The sequence below is a fragment of the Clupea harengus genome, chromosome 23 (genome assembly GCF_900700415.2).
Source record: "Clupea harengus chromosome 23, Ch_v2.0.2, whole genome shotgun sequence".
NCBI lineage: Eukaryota > Metazoa > Chordata > Actinopteri > Clupeiformes > Clupeidae > Clupea > Clupea harengus.
Genome location: NC_045174.1, coordinates 13,971,260 through 13,993,019, shown reverse-complemented (window position 1 = coordinate 13,993,019; position 21,760 = coordinate 13,971,260). Strand labels below are relative to the sequence as shown.

General features: G+C 43.7%; 1 protein-coding gene across 2 annotated transcripts in view; it reads right to left on the bottom strand.

Moving 5' to 3' along the window:
* Positions 1-21,394, bottom strand: part of LOC105891193 (protein bicaudal C homolog 1) — a 73,687-nt gene extending 52,293 nt beyond the window's left edge. For both annotated transcript variants that reach the window (XM_031560779.2, XM_031560781.2), the window contains exons 1-2: positions 21,000-21,394; positions 6,639-6,685 (exon numbers count right to left, since the gene is read on the bottom strand). In XM_031560779.2, the coding sequence (XP_031416639.1) occupies positions 6,639-6,685; positions 21,000-21,192 (240 nt within the window). In that variant the 5' untranslated portion in view covers positions 21,193-21,394. The remainder of the gene's footprint in view (positions 1-6,638; positions 6,686-20,999) is intronic.
* Positions 21,395-21,760: the final 366 nt, after the last annotated feature.

Below are 21,760 nucleotides of genomic sequence, written 5' to 3'. Positions count from 1 at the left end.
ATTACTCTGATTTAAGATGGTATTCCATGGAATATTACTCTGGTTTAACATGGTATCCCATGTAATATTACTCTGATTTAACATGGTATTCCATGGAATATAACAATGGGTTAACATGGTATTCCATGGAATATTACTCTGGTTTAAGATGGTATTCCATGGAATATTACCCTGGGTTAACATGGTATGCGGTGGAGTAGAGATGTTACTCTTGAAACTGAGGGGTTTGAAGCTTGTGTCAAAAACTTGAAGCACTTCCTGTCGGCGCTCCGTATCAAGGCTTGCATTGTTTTGCTGAAATTACGTCATCCGTGACGTTCAAAGCCTCATTTAGCCGATGCCTCAAGAAAAGATTCCATTTTGGACCATTTCTCTCAAATGCATGGGTTGTTGTCAGTGTTTGAGGTAGCAGGATATTTTGAGTTGTCATTTTGTGTTTATTGTATCTTGATTGAGATACAGCCAGCAAAGAAGAGAACTCTGATTTGATTTCTCCAGCTTGTAGGCTATGATTTCCGTGATATATAACATAAGCCTAATGATTATGTTGTTATTTCCTGTTGTCACGGGTCATTTTGCAACATGTTATCCACTCTGCTCATTGTAAAGAACGTTCAATGTCAAAATGATTTATATAATATGATATTACATTACATTACATCACATTATACCATTACACCACTCACTCTGTTCTTTTTCTTTCTCTCCTAATCTAGACTATCTTCGCTATGGGACGCTGCTGTAGTCTCTCCACCCGGTCTACCTGCAGAAACCCCCAACCAATTGCACCCACCGCCACCGCACTGCCGTACACTTACTCTACCTCATACCCTATGCTAGCATTTATATACAATATATATTATTGCCACCATCGACATGTTTCTCTGTTCCTACTCCCCTTACCCCTGTAATAGTAACCCTATCAGGACAGTGTATACCCACTAAACTGGTCTTGTCTGCATAATGTTCTTACCACCGGATGTCTGTATATATATTATGTACATCTACCAAATGCAGGCTATGTACAACACCTGTTGTTTCCCTTCCCCTTCTGCCACACAACCCTCCCCTTCCCCCCTTCCTATCTCCACCCGGCCGACCTCAAGCAGATGGGTTCCCCCTTATGTGCCGTGGTTCTGCTTAAGGTTCCTTCCTGACTAACAGGGAGTTTTTTTTTGCCCGTGTTGCCATTGTGCTTGCACTAAGGGGGTTTCAGGCTCTGGGCTCTGTAAAGCGCCTAGAGACAATTGTATTGTTATGGCGCTATATAAATAAAATTGAATTGAATTGAATTGAATTATATTATAGGCTATAGGCAGGCACTGCCAAAGTCCTTGCATTATTATGAAAAGGCTATTACCTAGATCATACGTGAACAATTTCATTTTCATTACAAAATAACATTGACCATAAATACTTCAAATGAACTAGGCCTATTTTTTTAATCTTTTTTACATATTCATGTTAATGCATCAAGCCTTTTACTCTTACTCATCTTAGTTAACAGTCCGCTAACGATTCAGAGAAACAAATGATTCTAATGACCTTTCCACATTTGCTCCATCAAAAGACAATAAACAGAAGGGAAAAAAGTCTTTTTGCGAATTTGCAGATGGACACTAATTGATTTTTTTCTTCCAGCCTGGATTATGAAAGGCATATGCCCGTGTGCTTGGCGCGTCCATTAGTTTTGGTGCGTATAAAGCTTCCTAAAGCATGACGAAACTATTTCTGTTCCTCCCCGAGCAGAATCAGTCTGTGCGCTGATTGGAGACAGATGCCTGATGAAGGAGGACAACACCCACACATGTGTGTGTGCCATATCAGAGGAACGCATGGCACCTATTTCCCACTCTAGACTGTGACTACCACCACCGCCACCGCCTCCCACTCACAGTCCTCCACAAGAGCCTACGGCTGCCTTCTGAAGAGCCCATGATCTCAGAAGGTTTCAATCCCTGAATGATTCATGCACGCATTCCAGCCATCAGTCGCTACTATTTTTAACGCAGACAAATGTTTTTGTTTTCAGAAGTTTTTTTTTTCTCGACTCTCCTCCTCCCACATCTTCTGAAAGTGATCTGACGCTTGTTCATTTCCTTTGGTCAAAGCACGAGGCGGGCGGGCGGGCGGACAGGCGGACTTGTGGGATACTCCAGAGTGATGCCAACGATGGCCTTTTGGCCCCTTTTCCTTCAGCTTATTTACACAAGAGAGGGGGAGAGGCGAGAGAGAGAGGAGAGCGATGAGAGAGGGACCTCGGGTGAAAGGGGGGGTAGAAGTGATCTAAAATATTCAGATCAGTGGGCTGACCCAGTATGAGGTCAGTCCCGGAAGGAAGCACACAGTTACACACAGAACAAGTCAATCCCTGTGAAACTCAGAGGGATATTTCACAATACAAAAAAATAAAAAATAAAATAAAAACGTATGAGTTTTAAAGATTCACACACCCTTCGCTTCTCTCCCAGGCCTTGGGAAAAACCCTGACGATTGTTTTGGAAAAGCCGCAGCGTCGCCCGAAAAAATAGCTCGGGTGAACCGACGCAGCTCACAACCCAGTCTGACTGAATGCAGAGCTGGGGAGTGAGTAAGAGAGTGGGGGTGGGATTGATACTGCAGTGCCAGACAAAGTGCTTCCATATGATCGTGTTGCCGCTGGAGACGGATTGGGTTTCATCGAACAGCGATCAGAAAAAACATGCCGCTCCTTCTCGAGGCCTACGCATTCACACACTCGCTCTCTCTCTCCCTCTCTCTCTCTCTCTCTCTCTCTCTCTCTTTCTCTTCCCCTAAAGCTCTTGTCCTCTGCGGCCACTTCACCTCAGCAAGGCCTTGAGGCATGTCCAAGCATGGGCGTGGGTGTTGCGGGATGGGGGGTGTTGGAGAGGGGGGGGGGGGGTGGGCAGCTGAAACCTGCAGGAAACGGCTCGAATCCTATTTTCCATTAGTACGCGTGGTTAAGTGACACACAAGAGACGGAGAGAGACTTTACGACCCTACCCGACCATACCAAATGTTCTGGACGATCCTATCAGATGTATGATATTTGTTTTTGCACGTCCCGAAATTCATAACACATGTGAAACGTTTTTTTTATATATCACCCGAAGGTCGGGAGATCGGCAAAGCAAAGAATTCCGCGAGAGCCAGTTCTAGAGCACTTTACGGCTATATACACAAAAGGATTTTCTTTCGCAGTTCAAGCCTTTATTCCAGGTGGACAAAAAAGAAACCTGAAGTAGATTCAGCAGAGAATGAATGCAAGGTGAATATGAGAGCGATTGAATTTCATAGCCATTTAAACTCAAATTCGTTGGAATTAGACTGAATTATGACGGGAACCAGGCTCAGTGTAAGCCCTTTTGCCAACACAGGCTGTATTTACCTGTAGGACACCAATGAAACCCAAAACCACTTCACAAGTCAAGTCGAGCTCCAACATCCTTCTACAAAGGTCCAAAAATCAGACACCTTCCCTAACATTTTCATGCATGATGAATGATGTTTATGACGACCTGGCCACGTAAACCACAGTGTTATATTTTTCCGCTTGGACCCCTCAGATGCTCTATTGCTTGGGTGCATATCCAAAGCCACACTGGCCTGGCTGTTTCAACACCAACACTGGCTTGGTGAACGCTAGACACACGCTACAGTTTCATTGGTACAAACAAACATGAGTCCACACACACACACACACACACACACACGCACACACAATAAACAAACAAACAAACAAACAAACAAACATACATACATCCTGCGTAGCACACTCCAAGAGCCCTACTCAACTAATAGCCCCACTCCACTAAGCCATTGATTGCTTCCTATTGCTCTCCAGCACGCTAGCCCCACACTGAAGACGGGTTGATTATAATTCAGGTCTATTTTGGACCGTGTTTTCTGTAGAGAGTAACCACTTTGATGAATCATCAGCTGTGGCAGTTTTTTAAGTTTTATATAATCCATTGATATGTTTTCTATTGTAGAGTGCTATGGTTTGGAATGGATAGGAATATGGTTGGACTGACAATGGGGGGAAAAGCATGAAGACATGCTAGGCCCAAAAGGTCTACACAATGTTTGGATTAAACCTTTTCATCTTTTCCTTTGTGACAATGCATTCACTGATAACTGTTGTTATTAGCCTGTGCCAAAACGATCAGCGTATACTGAACACTGTATAGAACAAAAGCTGCCTAGACAGGAAATGTGGAATAATCTTAATACTAGTGTTAAATACTAGTGTTAAGGAATCACTTCGTCTAACCTGTCTGAACAGTCATGTCCTTTCCAGAGCCTGAAACTTAAAGCCTCTCAAAAGCTCGCCCTGAGCCGAGAGGCAAGTAAGATTCCCCCTTCAAACTACGATGACTAGGAGCACTGACTTAGAACAACAATCAGACAACAGCCAACACAGCCTCATATTCTCTCCACCCCCCTGTCCTTGAACCAACCACGCCAAGACTTCAGCACCTCCAGACGGATGGCCCAGACATTGGCATGCCTTTTTGACGAAGAGAGAGGTTGAAAGGGGGCTCCGAGAGGTTTAGCCTTGCGCTGGAGGGGCCCCAGAAATCTTGGGGCAGCACAGTTAGAACGTAAACACGGCTGAATCCCTCCATTGTGCGAGCTGCTCAGCACGGCCTCTGGTGTGGCCCTGGAACAGAGTGGCCAGGCGGGGCGGGCGACCGCGGTGGAGATCGGCGGGAACTCCACTGTTGTGATTGAAAACATGCGTGATTTCAGGGGCCCGATCCGGTGACTGAGGTGGGTCGGGGGGGGACGAGCGAGCGAACCTATGAATCCGAGCTTCCTAGTGTGGAATGCTGAGTCAGCTAGGGGGGGGGGGGGTGGTTGTTACGGCGGGTTCCATTGACACACAGCTGGAGAAGTCTGAACCAGGTGCTCATCAAGGACAGATGATACCTCAACGCTTGTCTTTTTAGCAAATGAAAAAAGCAGAAAAAAAATCACTTTAAACACTACCATACCTTCACCCACCCCCCACCTCGCCAGTTGTAAAATCAAGACTCATCTCTAGTCATGTTCGGTATAATTGGACATCAATTTGTCCAAGGTCTCGGAGCGACGTTCTCCTTTCACGTCGTCCAGTAACGACTATTTGGATAAAGTATCTCTTTTCACCTTCGCCATGTCAATGTGAAAATAGTAGGAAAAACACTTCAGCCATGTGAACCACTGCTCACCGCTCAAACTGCCGATTCTTCTGGAACCTGCCGTATTCGAGCCCCTCGCTCCGTAACGGGAGCTCGGCCCTTTCGGCTGCTCAGCAAATCCTCCACTCAACGGCGACTAATTCCGCTGACAAACTACAAATATACTGAGTGTGACATGACGGGAGCGGTGTTTATTTGGAAAGGGCCAAATTGACATGTGTGAATGTGAAGCCCAGGATCAGCCGTGGCTAAGAGCACAGGGAGGCCCTCAGGGCCTCAGGGGGAGCAGCAGCAGCAGCAGCAGCAGCAGCAACCAGCAGTCACCTGGGTCAAGCCTCTAACGCCCGGCAGAAAAAACCTGCACACACAGTCCCCGACAACCCCCCACCCTTCCCCTAACTCATTTATTTTCCCACGCAAATTCCATTTCACACCAATGGACTCCCAGAGTTCCTGCGCACACACTGGACTTTTTTCTGTGACACTGACAGATTGCTCACTCGGCAGGGTGAGGTGAAAAAAAAATTTAAAATGAACAACATAAAAAATGAAAACTGAGTGTTGATTTTTAAGGTGTTTCCCTTCTCTGGTATGCGGAGGCACCGTCCACCGGGTGCAAGTGGGCACCTCGCCCCATTTTAACTCCCTACCCCCATGCCTTGATCTGGGGCACCCCACATGTGCCTGGCTGCCTGGCTGTATTTGTCTAAACTGCGCCAATTAGGTCTGTGAGCTCCATCCACCACCCCCCCCCCCCCCTAAAAAAAAGCTTATTCACCATTTCCATCTCAACCTCCCGAAAGAATAAAAACATGCACCCGGTGCTTTGCTTGGCTACCTCCACTTCGAAACTCAGGAGCAGACGTGTTTTTCATATAATGTCATGACTTCTGTTGTGTGTTGGGTCACCAGACTCACCCCCCCCCCACCTCCCCCTCCCCACCCTTCAACCCCCGCCACCCAGGCCCTACCCCGAAGCACTCAGACACGAAACTCAATCTTCAAGTGCAACCATCCCAATTAGCCCCCTACTCCTGCACTGACATTCAACACTGTTCTGCTGTGGAGAGATTTCAGGGGGATTTTCAGAAAGACAGACATGCTCGACAACTGACCTATAAAAGCAGTATGAATACCTCACTTCAGCAAGTCACCATTAAAGGTGTAGTCTGTGATTCTGGCGAAAGGTTTTTATTTGAGCTCAAAAGCCAGTCGAATTACACCCCGCTGAACTTAACAAAAAGTGCACTGGATCAGAAGTGTGGCAAACCCAGCCTTTAAGTGTCTGATGCCCACGTGCATTCAACAACTGACCCATAAAAGTAAAAACCTCACTTCAGCGAGTCCGTATTAAGAGTTTGATGGCCGTATACATTTGCCAACCGTGGCTTCTGACCTACTTTTTTGGCTGGTGAGGGTGCCAGCGAAGTGTTTAGCTAGTGGAAGTGCTCCTACCTTCTGGAAGAAGTCCTCTCCTCCGTTCGCTCTTCCTTCTGTGGCAGCTGCAGAGAAGAATACGAAAGTTAAAAAAAAAAAAAAAATGGCAAATCATTGTATGTGCTCCTGCCATTTTCAACTACCACATTTGTTTATGGTTATGAGCAACAAAATATCGCAAAACAATATCTAAACTCTGCTACAGCTACAGTATCATCCATTCAATTCATAGTTAAAATAATTAATGTGAGCACTAAAAGACCACAAAGCATTAGAATGAAAATGGCAAATCATCGTATAAGATCCTGCCTTTTTCAACTGCCACATTTCTGTTATCAGCAACAAAATATCGCAAAACAATATCTAAACTCTGCTTCAGCTATCATCCATTAAATTCATGGTAAACATATACATAATGAATGTGAGAGTTAGATAGATAGACCACAAAGCATTAGCATGAAAAAAAGAACATTTCTTCACACAAATGTTGCCATTGTTGTTGTGAATGTTCTGATCAGGCTACCATTCTCTTTCAGGTGAGTTAGACACAGGTCCAAAGCACTGTTAGACTTCAGCAGACAAAATAACTAGAATAAATCCAAGCCTTATTCAATGCCAATCAAGGACCATTCACAGACCTTTCCGGAATCAGCTTTAATCTCGAACTGGAGTTTTGAGCAATTCCAGTCTTTCCCTGTGTAGACAAACCATTGCCAGATGATGGGGAATCACAGGCCTTGGGTTGCGACAGTCTCAAAGCAGCTCGACTGCCCAACCAAACCAGATCCAAGCACACCAGTTTCACCCCACCATCAAACCCACTCGTCTGGCCAAATGTGTAGTCCTGCCTGACAACTCTAAACTCTAAATCTAAACTGTTGTTTTTGACAACAATGTGGAAAGCTTCAAATATACTCATTGAGGACTGACTGGCGCCTAAATATTTGTTTTCTGTCCAAGCATTGTGTCCAAGTTCAACACCTGTGAGGCAATGGTATGCATCGACATGAGATTAACAGAGCGGCTGAATTTTCGATCTATCGAAATAAGTTTGTGGTGGCAGTCGTACTCAATGGAAAGTTTTTTACAAACGCCTTCTCAGCTTGGGATATGTGGTCCTAAAATCAGTACAGGAGCATATTCAATATTGGAGATTTTACAAAAGCAAACACCATAAAGGGTCATTCTGTTGTGGTCATTAACATCTTAAAACTCACGCTAGCAGTGCACTAAATATTCTAGAATATTCCACAATGGCCTGTAGCAGCGGCAGGTCTGGTCCCAAGGAGCTCTGTCCTGTATCAGTCCACTGGGTCAGATAGGGGAGGTTTGTAGGGGAGCCAAACGAAGGCCACTCTGTCAGCACTTTAGGTGAAACGCTCTGCCAACCAGGCCCTTCCAACAAACACTCTGGGGTTTGGGCTTGCTCTGCCAGTTAACATTAACTATTTATTTTAGTGATGTAGTCCCATGTTATTATTTTTCTTTCCTTTACACCATTTGTATCAGCGAAATAAGTGTGGGATAACATGCTAAATGCTAATGATGTAAACTTACAATTTCAGGATTTTCAGGAGTTGTATTTGCACAGAAGGTTTGAAAATATCGCACAACCTTGAGTGTTTGGCAATTACTGTAAATCACACTAAATAAACAAGAATATCTTACACAAGTGGGTCCGGTTGAAGTATAAAGTTTCATCTGGTCACTCGCAGAAAAAGCACAGAGCACCGCAAAAACCAAGCCTCATTGCCATCCTCGCAGGGTTGCTTGGTCCGATGCGGACTTTCCGAAGCCAAGATTTACATACATGCCAGGGCCTACTGGAGCCTACTGTAAAATGTTTATTTATAACAGGAGAATTACAAGGCAGTTTTTTGGGAGCAGATTGGCTGAATATTGCCCCCAAACCGCAGGCACCAGCTGAGTCAGTCCTGCAGGACCACAAGACTCGGATAAAATGTCCCACAAGACATCTGAACACTAATGTGAGGGGGTGTAACTCAAAAGTAGGGTACTTTGTTAAAACAAGAGTAAGTCAAAATAGGGGGGTATGAATGCCAGACATGGAAATAACTGATACTGCGTGAGCAATAATTTCTCATTTAAAGCTACTGAGCAGTGGTTCATTTGTGAGTTATGCCATTGTTAACGCAGAAATATGTAGTTTTTCTCAACCGTTTAAGTATGTTCTTGTAGGCAGATCATTTTTATAATAGACTCAAATTTATAGTGATGGTACAGGGTCACGTGAAGGGAATGTAAACGCACCTATCATTCCAATCGGCTGCCGCTAGGATAATAGCTCTTCAGTCTCATTAAACACAATGTGGTTTTTTATGTCCTGTGATGTTTAAAGCCAAAAGTGGATTGGTATGGTCAAAAGAGGTAGTTATATTATGCCTACCGCATTCCTGCTATTTAACAGACTATTCAGCAATTCTGCAGTGCTGGAACCACAAGGTATTCATCAGCATCACACTCACACAAACACACACATACACAGAGAGAGAGAGACAGAGAGAGAGAGATAGAGAGATAGAGAGAGAGAGAGAGAGAGTTCTACAAGGATACCTCAAAGACTAACAAATCCATATTTACACATGCTAACACATGCTAACACGCTAACATATGCTACCTCCATCTGATTATCAGCTGTGATCAACTCTGTCTCTTGGCTCCGCCACAATCCCACCCCCTAATGAAAAATGCATGCTGGCTCTCACAAACAACAACGCATCAACACGAGCAGCTGCTCGTCTCAAGCATCTCATCGTTGGCAGTCAAAGACAAGCAGAGAAAAAGAGTCTGCGGAGGGGGCTTCCTCTTTCCCACACAAGCATCTGTCTAAGGCATGCCATGTCTCACAAGAGAATAAATCTACTAAATGATGACGTGCAAAGACAAATGCTGAGGCCTTGTCAGTCACAACATCAAGTGAGTCGCTCCTCTCCCTTCGCAGACATACGGAGACAAAATTAGACTTTCTTTTAATGTTCTACAACAGGTTGTCAATCCTTCTTCTGAAGCCCTTACGCCCTACACAATTTGCATCTACCCCTGTGTGCCTGTACACCTAATTAGAATCAGTTTAATTATGATACAGTGGGGCACTTATGGATTCAGTCACGCATAGAGCAAGGGAGGAGAACCAATGTGCAAAAAGACAACATCCATGATGTAGTGGATAAAACCTTTCACAATCCTAAAAGCACTGAGTTAAAATTCTTAAGGGCCTGATGAGTTTGGAAGAAAGTTGTGTCTCAGATTGTCCCTTGTCAGTGCCTTTGAATAAAAGAATGTAGATGGATGGATGGACTTTCTGGGTGGCAGAGAGGGTAGCACAACAGTCGATCATCTTTGACAGCTTTACACAAACTCAGCCTGCCAATCCAGCCTGTCTCCTTCCGCTGTCAACCAAGATGGCGACACGCTGCCAGTATGGTCCGTCGCCAAGGCGGCGGTGAGCCTCGGCAACCCAGCCTTATTGTGGAGGATGCTGGGGTTCCGTCAGGGCTGGTTGGCCTTCAACTCTGTGAGGAAAGTTTTATGAGAATCCTGCCATTTCCACCAATCGCTTATTATAGTTTTATTGTGGGAAACATCGTAGCGCATTATTGTAGTTGATGCTGAGACACCAACCGAGCATGACGATTCCATCATAGCGATGAAAAAACCCATCCTTGTTTTCTGCTCTGTCCTCAATTACATCTATCATATCACTGATCTAACTCCATATAAACAACAAGACATATTTACAGTACTTTGCATCCTATGTTATTCCCTCAATCAACAATTATCCATCAGCTATATCACACTTAAGCAGCTGTGGATACAAGGCGTGTAAAAGCGTTTAAATGGCTGAGAGAAAACAAAACTGTGAACTTGGAATCAGTTGTATCTTTTCAACTGATCATAGTTATAGGAATAGGAACAGTGTTGCCCAGATTAAAGCCACTGCCAAATCACTACATGTAACTGCAAACTTGGAATCCGTATCTTTTGAACTGATCATCAGTAAGGGCTGTGTTGCTGTACGTCACTTGCAATTAGCTTTGATTAAAACCACTGCCAAATCACTACACTTAACTGTAACCCTGTGTCAGCTTTATCTTCTGAACCGATGAACCGGCAGATTACCTCTACTCGCTGGGAACAAACAACACAGATGGCGGCAGGTAACAGCAAGCTGATGAGAGTTCTGCATGGGGTCCTACCAAAAGCAGTTGCGTCAGCTCGGAAATACCGGCAGCGCATTTATCAAGTGAAAATGGTACCGAGGCATATTTGATTTGGCTGTTCTCAGATGGTAGGTGGAGCGGTGTATTTCCAATGATATCACTCCAGGAGAGGCCAGCTGGACAAATGATTTCAAGCCGTCATGGAAGTCAGTGGTGAGAATACACCAGTGAAAAGGCATGACTGGCTTCAAGATTCAAGCACCAGCAATCAGTGATGTGGTGGATAATGGGTTGCCAGTGTGATCTATTGTGGAATATACAGAGGTGATGGTGGGGGGACAAACAACCCAAGGAGAGTTGGGGGAGGCTAATGAAAGAGAAATGGAGATGGAAATGGACATAATTAGAGAGACGGATGGAAGGATGGGATGAAGAGAGAGTTTGGGCTGAAAGAGAGAGGGATGGAGTGAAGGAGATATGTCTGGGCAATAAAGATTCATTCATGCCTGGAAAAGAGGGATAAAGAAGAAAGATGAGAGGTGTTTAAGGAGAAGATAGAGGGGAGGAATTTACCAGCAGTGGGAAGAAAGGAGAAGAGGAGAGATGAAGACAAAAAATGGAGAGGTGGAAAACAAAACAATGAAAGAGGAATGAAATGAAGGCTGAGATGTGAGTGAAATAAGGGTGGGAGACAGTCAGAGATAGGAAGATAGACAGAGAGAAGGGAAGAGATGGGGAGAGAGAAAGAGAAAGAGAGAAAGAGCGAGAGAGAAAGGGACAGGGAATTAAAGAGAGAAGAAGACCCTCTTCCTGCCGGCGCGAGCCTCATTGTGGTGGGCTTCAAAAGGGGGAAAAACTGCGTCTGCTGTTGCCTAGCAACACTAAAACAAACTTAACGATGTGCAATGTTCCATCCTGGTTTGTCAAGGTTCCAACAGAACCCGATTTGCTGACTTAATAATTGTTGGCGAGTATGTTGTCAGCTGTGATGCTGTAATGGTTACACTACATAATGTATGTCGAGCAAGGCATGTCCGAATGGTTTTTACGAGGCATAAACAGCAGGCATTTCATCACATGTTATAAACAAAAGCATCAATCATTTACACCACAATCATTCCCAACAACTCCTGAAACATCTTAATAGAGTGAAGCATGTCTACATCTGATACCATGATGCTCTCTAAGGGAGGATGGTTTTTGTTGTGTAAGTTGTCATCATCCATTTCCAAGTCTTAATATAAAAAAGAGGTTCTAACAATCTATTTGAATCATATTTAATTCTAATATTCAATCTTCAGCATCTTCATAGTGAGGTCTCATCCACGAATCCAGAGACACCATCATGCCTCATGATCACAGAGATATGCTCCAGCGAGCTGCCAGAGAGCAGAGTGTCTGTTAAAAGCTGTCCAGCCTACTCTAGACGACACAGGTGTGAAGAGTGTTTACCTCCTTAAAAAATACACATCTTGTGTTCGTGCCAAACATCTAACCCCCGAAAAAATGCACAAACCCAAGTTTCTACCTGCATTTCAGTCGCAGATGTGAGGGAGGGGAAAAGATTTGTGTTTAGAAATGATGATAAAACAGTCGACCCTGTGCGACCCTGGTTCTGTATAACACATCGCTTCAGTGTTGACACTCTGCGCATAAGTGCATAAGAATTCACACGGGACCTGCAGGTCTCTGATGTATGAAGTCACATTATCCATTAACACACAGTACACTGACAGTGGGGGAGAGAGAGAAAGACAGAGAGAGAGGGCGAAAGACAGAGAGAGAGAGATTGAGAGAGGGAGAGATTGAGAGAGAGAGAGAAAGAGAGAGGGCGCGAGAGAGAGGGCGAGAGAGAAAGAGGGCGCCAGAGAGAGAAAAAGAGAGAGGGCGCGAGAGAGAGGGCGAAGGGGGGGAGAGAGAGAGAGAGAGAAAGAGAGAGAGAGAGAGAGAGAGAGAGAGAGAGACCGATGAAGCTCATTCAGAAACCATAAAAACGCTCTGCTCCAGTCGAATACACTGAAGTAATGCAGGCTATGCAGGAGTATGCTATGCTAACTAACACAGGAAATGGAAGACCAAAACACTCAGTGATTTTTACATATACATTTTCTTACCAGAAAAGGAAAACAAAACACACAAGCAGCTGAAACAAGGATGATTCTCCACAGGCATGAACCAGTAACACAAATTGACAGGGTGGAAAATGTGGGAATAACTGGTTTGACACTGTCGTTGTGTACAATTAGATGTTTAAAAAAAAGATCAATGTATGTCCTTGGGATGCTTAACACATGTACAATCATCATGAAACTCAAACTCAGAAAATCAGACATAAATCTGTTTTGCTATGAATATACTGCCACCACTGATCTCAACTCAAGATGAAGACAAAAGAATCTCTGGTGATAAATGGGCCAATTGTTATATTTTTTTTCTGTAAAGCTTGCAAACTTTTCAGTCATAAACGTCTAATGCCAAATGATAGTTTTCTGTTGGAGAATTCCCACATGCTTTGATTTACATAGAAATAACTTCTGCAGAAAACAGTAAAAACAACACAAAAATTCTCAATAACACCAAGTGGTTTAAAGAAATATGCCATAATACCGTACGCTCTGTTTTTTTAATGAAATAACAGGCATTCCACTTTGAAAAAATACCATTATTTAAGCCACATCAGTTCATATTTTGTTGTGGAAAAACTAAACAACCGTTATTTTTTTTGTTTTTTAACCTCTCGGGAAAGCCAAGCTAGCTTGGGTTGTAATAGGGCTCTTTCCATCGCTTGTCATAACAGTCTCTGGTCAGAGCCAACTTCTCAGAGCTGCGTCCCCGCAGTCTCTACAACAGCTGGTGTGAATTATGCGCTGCCAACACGGGGAGGCATCCGCCCACCTCCTCCCGAGTCCTCCAGCCCAACCGACACTAACCAGGACTTCCTGGTCTCCCTCTTACTCCCTCACTACCTCCCTCTCTTTCCTTCTCTCTCTCTCTCTCTCTCTCTCTCTCTCTCTCTCTCTCTCTGTGTGTGTGTGTTTTCACCTGAATCTGCAAGCACTTTCAGGGGACGGTCATTAAAATCGCATTTCCCTGCTCTATTTCTCCATTGCTGTGATATTGCGACCTTACTTAAGAGATTTCATGGAAGTGCCTAAAAGGGATTCCTGAGGAGTGAGGACATCACATGTCCACAGTTATAATGGACAAAAGTTAAACAAACAGTGATTGGCTGGGTCACCGGTGGAAGAGAGGAGAGGAGATGAGAGGAGAAACGAGGAAAGTAAAACACAAGATAAGGAAAAGAGGAGAGAAGAGGAAAGGAGAGAAGATGAGAAGAGAGGAGAAGAAAAGAGTGAAGAGAGGAAAAGAGAGGAGAGAAGAGGAAAGGAGAGAAGAGGAGGAAAGAGGAGAGAAGAGGAGAAGAGAGGGGAGTAGAGAAGAGGAAAGGAGAGAAGAGTAGAAAGAGAGGAGAGGAGAGAAGAGGGGAGAACAGGAGAAAGAGAGGAAAGAAGAAGAAGCTGAGAAGTGGAGAAACAGAGAAGAGGAGAAACAGAGCAAAGGAGAGAAGAGGAGAAAGAGAGGAGAGGAGAGAAGAGGGGAGAATAGTTGTGCTGCTCTGTGGCGGCCGTCTCCTGTTTCCCTAGGCCCCGGTCCAGAGGAGGAGCAGCCCCCCAGCACATTCCACACGGCACCCACTTCCTGTCCCCCACTCCCATTCAACCCCACTACTCAAAGATGAGCCCTGCTGGACACAGACTCACTGCAGGAAACCAAAGCCCTATGCTCTCACACTCTCTCTCTATCTCTCTCTCTCACACACTCTCCCCCCCTCTCTCTCTCTCTCACACACACACACACACACACACACTCTCACTCACTCTCTTTCTCTATTTCTCTCTCTCTCACACACACACATACACACTCTACCTCTCTCAGAAATCAGATTAGGAAGGCTTGTCCTCCGCATCTATGATTCTTCCTCTATTTAAGTCTCTCTCTTCTGTCTGAGGTCAGATTCTCAAAGTTGTTCTCTCTCTCTCTCTCTCTCTCTCTCTCTCTCTCTGAGCTCCAAAATATTTTCTTCAGTTTTGACAGCATTTTTGCTAACATTATTTTTCTCATTCTCTGTCTTCGGGAGGAAAAACTATTTCTGGAACTCGTTCCTCTCATTCCTGCGTTTGTATTATTATGCTACATATCTGTCCAGATGGTCAGAAAGTTCAGGACTGACTGTCGCTCAACGGCTTTCTCAACTTCACTGCGTCTAAGGAAAATAAATAAATAAATAAAATAAAGAACTTTTCACAACATTTAATGCCAGAGTGAAAATAACCTAACAAGACCTTCTCCAAATCCCAATGCTCATAAAAGAGCACACAGCTTCATTCATCCCTGCATGCCCATCAGTGCTATTGGCTGGCCCGTGTGTGTGTGGTGTGTGTGTGTGTGTGTGTGTGTGTGTGTGTGTGTGTGTTTGTGTTATTTTCCCATGCAATTCCAATACTTCTAAATAAAAAATGCTCTAAAGTTTTCCATAATCGCACCGTAGCAGCTATCAATGTTGTAGCAACAGGTTGTTATATACGGGCTCCAGAAGCTGTAAAACTCCTAGGTGATGTAAAGTAATGGTTGTTAAACACGGACAGTGAGTTAGGCCAGTTTGGCTAACGCATCTGCGAACACATTACAATGCCACTTGGTCTAAGCCAGGGCAAAGAGTTTTTCTTTTTGCCAGATTCGTCACTCTCCTCCTGTCTCTATGGTTGTGTCCAGTTCTCCCCTGGAGAGGAAGGGCAGCCGAAGCCTAACAGTTAACAGTGTGAGTCATTCTGTGCCTCAGCTCATTAAACAAGTGGAAATGCCTTACAGAAGTCTCCAAATATCCCACAATTCCTCAGGAGGTTTGTTATTGTTAGCTGCTAATGGGCGCTTGCGATAAAATAGCTATAACAATGAAATATCACGTTGGAATTGGTGCCAGTGGTGACACGTGTAAATTCTCTGGAACACCCTGGAAAACACTATTTATCGAAGAACATTGAGAGATCATCTGTGAAAACATTGAACCAGCCAACAGAAAATAAATGGAAACAGCAAACAGACTAGTGGAGAACAAAGAACAGTGGGACTGGGGATGATATGGTTGTATGAAAAAAAACTTAATTTACAGAGTGTGAGTCCAGAAAACATGGACACCCATGTGTGCTCTCTCATACACATACACACACACACACACACACACACACACACACACACACACACACATACACAGGGCCGCCATGCATGATTTCTGGGCCCGGGGACAGAATTATTTCAATAGGCCCCTCACCCCAATTAAAGTAAAAATGCATTTGACAGCAGGCTTGGAATATTCAACACCATGCTATATTGTTACGTCAACTTGACTCTCATTCAAAAACGTTCAAAATACAGACTTGCATGAAATCATATTACAGTAGCCTCGTCTATTAACTCATAAGATAATAATCACTTCCAAACTTAGTTAGCGAATGTCAAAATGATGAGTTGCTGACAATCACTTATAAAATCTAAAGTCAGCATTAATATAAAACACGATCTGCTGACGATGACACATGTAGGCAATGTGAGCGAATGTAAAAAGTAAAACACATCATCGGCCCCTAAGATCACTGTGAATTTGCACATATGTTGCCATCTGCGCACCTTTTTGGTAGCAGTCAGGTTTTAGTAGCCTGGCTCTGCCCGCGTATTGTTCCCAGTTTAGTTTCTGGTGAATCTGGGTCTGGTTATACCAACCTAGGTCCTTAAAGTCCAGATTCTGCACCAGCTGGCTCTCTGCTGAAAGCAGTGTCAAACCATCAATCCGTCTTGAGACATGGGAAAGCACAAATAACTAACTAGCTTTTCTTTATTTAGCCAGCCGATGCTTTTTAACAGCCTATTGTAGAGGCTAGCCAGACAGCTAGCTAGTGTTAGCTTGTACAGTGGTAGGCTACTGTACATAATAAGGACCACATGTTGTCTAACATGACAAATGTCCCCATCTTGCTCTTTTGAAGCCTCAGCATGTCGGTCTTGTTTTAGAAATGTACCCATTTACACCCCAGCCTGTATAACGTCATTTTTTTTTATTTTTTCTTATGAGCACCAGATTTGTAAGATGCCATGCTGACAGTTCCATTTTGATCAATATGGGGTGTAGACGAATTAACGTATGGCTACCCTTAAGATCAAACTATTTTGCAAAGTAATAGGGGGACATGGTTAGGCTACATAGTGTAGCATGAAGATAAATGAATCGACAGATGTATTCAAAACAAAGAATTACTTTCTGAAAACATAAATTTGTCTAAATGTTCCACCAATCAATGGCCAGCATTTATGAGTGAGGATCACTTTCTCTCCTGGGCCCTGAACACACACAAACACACACACACACACACACACACACACACACACACACACACACACACACACACACACATACACACACACACACACACACACATACACACAGACAGTAGTACTAAAGAGAGAGAGGACACTTCAGAGTGGGACTGAATCAGAGAAGTGAGTAAACGCTTGCAGAGGAAACACACTCAGTGAGTGAGTGAGTCACTCAAGTGCCACACACACACACACACACACACACACACTGGCTGAGCGAGGAAAGTGCCCCTTGGACTCAGAGCTAGACTGAATCACACATTCCCTCTCAAGCACAGAGTGAGAGAGCGAGAGTCTTAAAGGAGCGGCCTGTTGTTTTAGCTGTACAAAACAATTTCTAAACTTTGCAGAGATCATAAAAGCAATGCTTCACAAATACTGCAGTGCATTCTATGAATCTGGTTTCTTTATTTTCAGGGCCAGGAAAATGTTCCAATTGTGAAAATTTGGAAATACTACCATGTCATAGTTCTTACATTTACATTTAGTCATTTAGCAGACACTTTTATCCAAAGCGACGTACAAGGGAGAGCTTTTCAGAGTTACATCAATATTGTAAATATAGAGGCATTTGTGCCAACAGAAATGACATACTGGACCTTTAACTTCCCCATCATAATGCCCTCATTATGTCTCCTGGGTTCTTTGTGACCTGCCAATGGCCACTCAGTCCATCTCAGTCTTCCTTTCCTGTAAAAACTATCTTTTGGTTCCAACGAACACAACTCAGAGAGGAGTCACATAATGTCGGCTGCTTTGAAAAAACTCCCACACTGAAATTTAGCATTTTAGAATATTGAAAAAGGTCAAGTGATGCATGCGTCGCAGATTTATTTTTTCACAGACTTCTTTTCTCATCAAAAAATAAGCCAATGTGATTTGGCCCTGATTCTATTCAATATGAGTATCCCTGTGGCAAACATTTATATAGACACGTGTATTTAATATGCATATTTACATTTACCCTCTAAGGTTTGGGCAGGTTTTTGGCACTGACTAATTACCTGACTAACTGACTTTTAACTTGACAAGCAACTGAACACCTTGTGAAGGTCAACCTCAAAGTAGCGACGGCAATTTAGACAGAAACACACAATGATAAATGTTCCCCTTTTGACATTGTCGGCAGGTTTCAGGAGGAAAACCAACTCTGTCTGCACCCCATTTTGCCCAGATCTACTGGCACAAATTCAACATGGTGCCCCCAGACACGTATCCTTGTCAGAAAGGGGCCAAGTCATACTGTATTGGGTATTACTAGATTACATTATACCCATAACATGTTTCCAACTGTGCATCATGACTGCAGGAAGTAATTAAGCTCAGATTGTGATTGACATACTGTACCTCAGGAACTCAAGACAGCATGCACACACCCACACAACCACTGGCTCTGAAGTGGGTCTTGCACTGCTCCGATCTATCGACTGACTTTGTGGGTCGGTATCATAACCCAGCCTCTGGGCAATCCGCATAATCTAGAGTCAGGAAAAAAGCTGACACGTATTAGATAGCTCTATCAGTCAAACGCCAGAGGTGATATGGCATAGTTTCTTTCCCTCCTAGATTGGGCTGGACTGCAGCCAATCCTCAACCCATGCTAAATTTCCTGCGTTTTGTCAACACTATCTCTAATTCGATCAGCATAAGGCTTCATTGTGCTAGCTGAGCTTAGCTCAGAGGTGGGCAAGGTGGAGACCTGTGCCATGGGCAACTCTGCATGAGATGAAATAGCAGGCCAACCTGCCACACTCTGATGCCAAGCAAAGAGACACACACACACACACACACACACACACACACACACACACGCACGCACGCACACACACACACACACACACACACACACACACAGACACACACACACACACACACACACACATAAAGTGGGCTTAACTCTCTACAGGTGGCTTTCTAGCCTGAATGAAGTAATAGACAACCGTTCGATTATTCGTTGCGCTACATAGTGAGTATATAAATGTAATCCCATCCTGTCTGGCTTAAAGGTATATGCCTCGCAAATATAAATGGTTACTAAATGGAATGCCATCCATTCGAAATGTTGCATTCCACGCATTCAGGTGCAAACTATCACCAAATACAGCTTGAAATAATTTCCATTTAATGAAAGATTAACCTTGACATGTCAAATCGGGAATGATTGACGGATGATTGAATTATTTAATTGGTATACATAGTAAAGGAAGAATAAGGACATTATCCCCCCCATACTGTAAATGGCAATTTGAATGCGTTACCAGGCCAGCAATATGGACACTCTAAATGGCATCTCAGACATTGTTTCTCGTACCAATGATATGACTAGGCACTGTGACAGGAGAGTCAGTCTTCAGTGTTTCAGACTGAATTTGAAGAAGACAGTTCGCCTTTGAGGGGACACAAGAGTAAAAATGTAGGGGGGGGGGGAGTGAGAAAGACACAGCAGCACGCTCACAAGCAGGTTGAGAACAGCTGGTAACAGGGGAATCTGCATTTCAAACAATTTGATATCTGAAGCTAATTCCTGCCCTGTACCTGTCTCCTACAGCTTTAAAACATTTTATTGATTTGGCTCCAGTGGCTTTGGCACAAGGAGCTCAAACAGTACTTGAAAACCCCTTGAGAATTCCCCCTTGGCCTTCATAGGCCTTCACAGGAAAATGAAGAAGACAGCTGAAGGACAACTTTAAACATATAAGAGAATTTTGAGAACATTTCCAGCTAAACAACCTGTGCAGAGCTGAGAGGGGCTTCAGTTCCCAACAGTGATCCACCCAGAGCATGGAGACTCTTGGAGGAATGTGAAGTTCTAAATACTGCCAAAAAGAACATTTCAACATACCTTGTCACATTTCACTTATGCCTTGCGCGTTTTCAGCGAAACGTTGAAACGTTAATTTGCTGAAGTGTTTGCGATTTAACCTACTTCAGATACTTATTTGGCTATGCCGCGTGCTCTGTTAACATTACTTGATGCGAAACCAAGCAGCTTAATAGCAGACGAAAGACAGAAAAATAAACTAAGTTGCATAAGTAACTGTCAACTAAGCTTTTCATACTATGTGGCACTAAAAGCAGATTTTACTGTTATGTTGCCCCTCGTTGCAAATACCTCACATACAGTAGAGAAAACAATGAATGCTGAAGTATTGGTTAATACTTGTTGTAACATTAGTCGGTGATGTCGACTCACTGTAATAGTACACATCAGGGGGAACACTACACACTGACCCCTATCGTTACCATAAATTACGCCTGTTTTATGTCGTGGATTTGTCATGGAAATATTAGGCTACTACTAAGACAGTATCAAACACTCTTGCCTGGTGTTAAACGTTTTTTTTATATATAGGCTATAGCCTAAATCAGCAGGGCAGGCAACACTTTGTTCGACTGCAAGTACTGTAACCTATGTCTACAGCCAGAATGAGGTCTAAAAAGTTTGATGTGACTTAACATGACTGTTTCAGGAAAGCCAACAACTCTTGTCTAGTTAGGCTACATTTGCGTATAATCTGAAACGTTTTCCTCAAAAACAAAGGTCAAACATAAGCTAAGTGTGTCACTTATTTTGAGAAATGTTTTTCACTTCTTTATTACCAAATCTCTCTGTTTAGGTCCCCTCCGTGTAGTGTAGGCTATTTCATAAAATTTGAACAGCATAGTCACTCTTTCTGTTTCTTGTAAGTATTTCTGTATATATTTTTGTTTCACAATAGTAGCACTTAATCCGTTTTTTTTAGAGAGAGAGACGAAGAAAAGGGATTACCCAATAACATGATCTCCAATTTCTTACGGTCCACTCGGAATCTCTCCTCAGTCCACTCCGGGTCTGGCGGGACCGGGGGCCCACCAGTGTCATCCTCTGAGACGGGGAGAGGGGAATCAGTGCTGCGCTCGCTGTTGGAGCCCGGGTCGGACTGTTGGAGGTATCCGCTCAAGGAGTCGCACTGAGCAGCCATGGCTTCAACAATGCACCGCTCTCTTGCCACAGCGCCACGCACTGTGTTCCAGAACTTCCAAGATTTAACTTCTAGTCAAACTCATCCCTCCTTGGTTTTGCTGAAGAATAACCGTGTAGGCATTGTGTGGACCGTATTTATTTAAAGTAAACCGTTCCCTTTTCTTCTTCAGCAAAGCACCGCCCTTACGCTGACTGCATCCAAGTTGGATGTCTGCAAACTTCCAAGTTTGTGCGTGTGTTTTAAACTACAGTGAAACCCTCCCCCAAAATATATCGCGAGCGGCCACGCACAAAGGCATGCAACACAGATGTGCAAATATCTACAATCAAAGACTTCAATTATGCCCTGGTTCTAGAAATAGTTCAAAGCTCTATTTCGTTGAAGATATTTCAAATATTAACGGACCTACCAATTAGACTAGGCTACTGCTAACGGTCACAGTTCTAACAAGATATTTATTGCAAAAGTGCCTACTTGTTCACAGGCCATACATACAAAAAAAATACCCCACTATTCATGGGAAAGTGCAGGTAATGTCAACTTTGGTTTTGTATACAATGTCCCA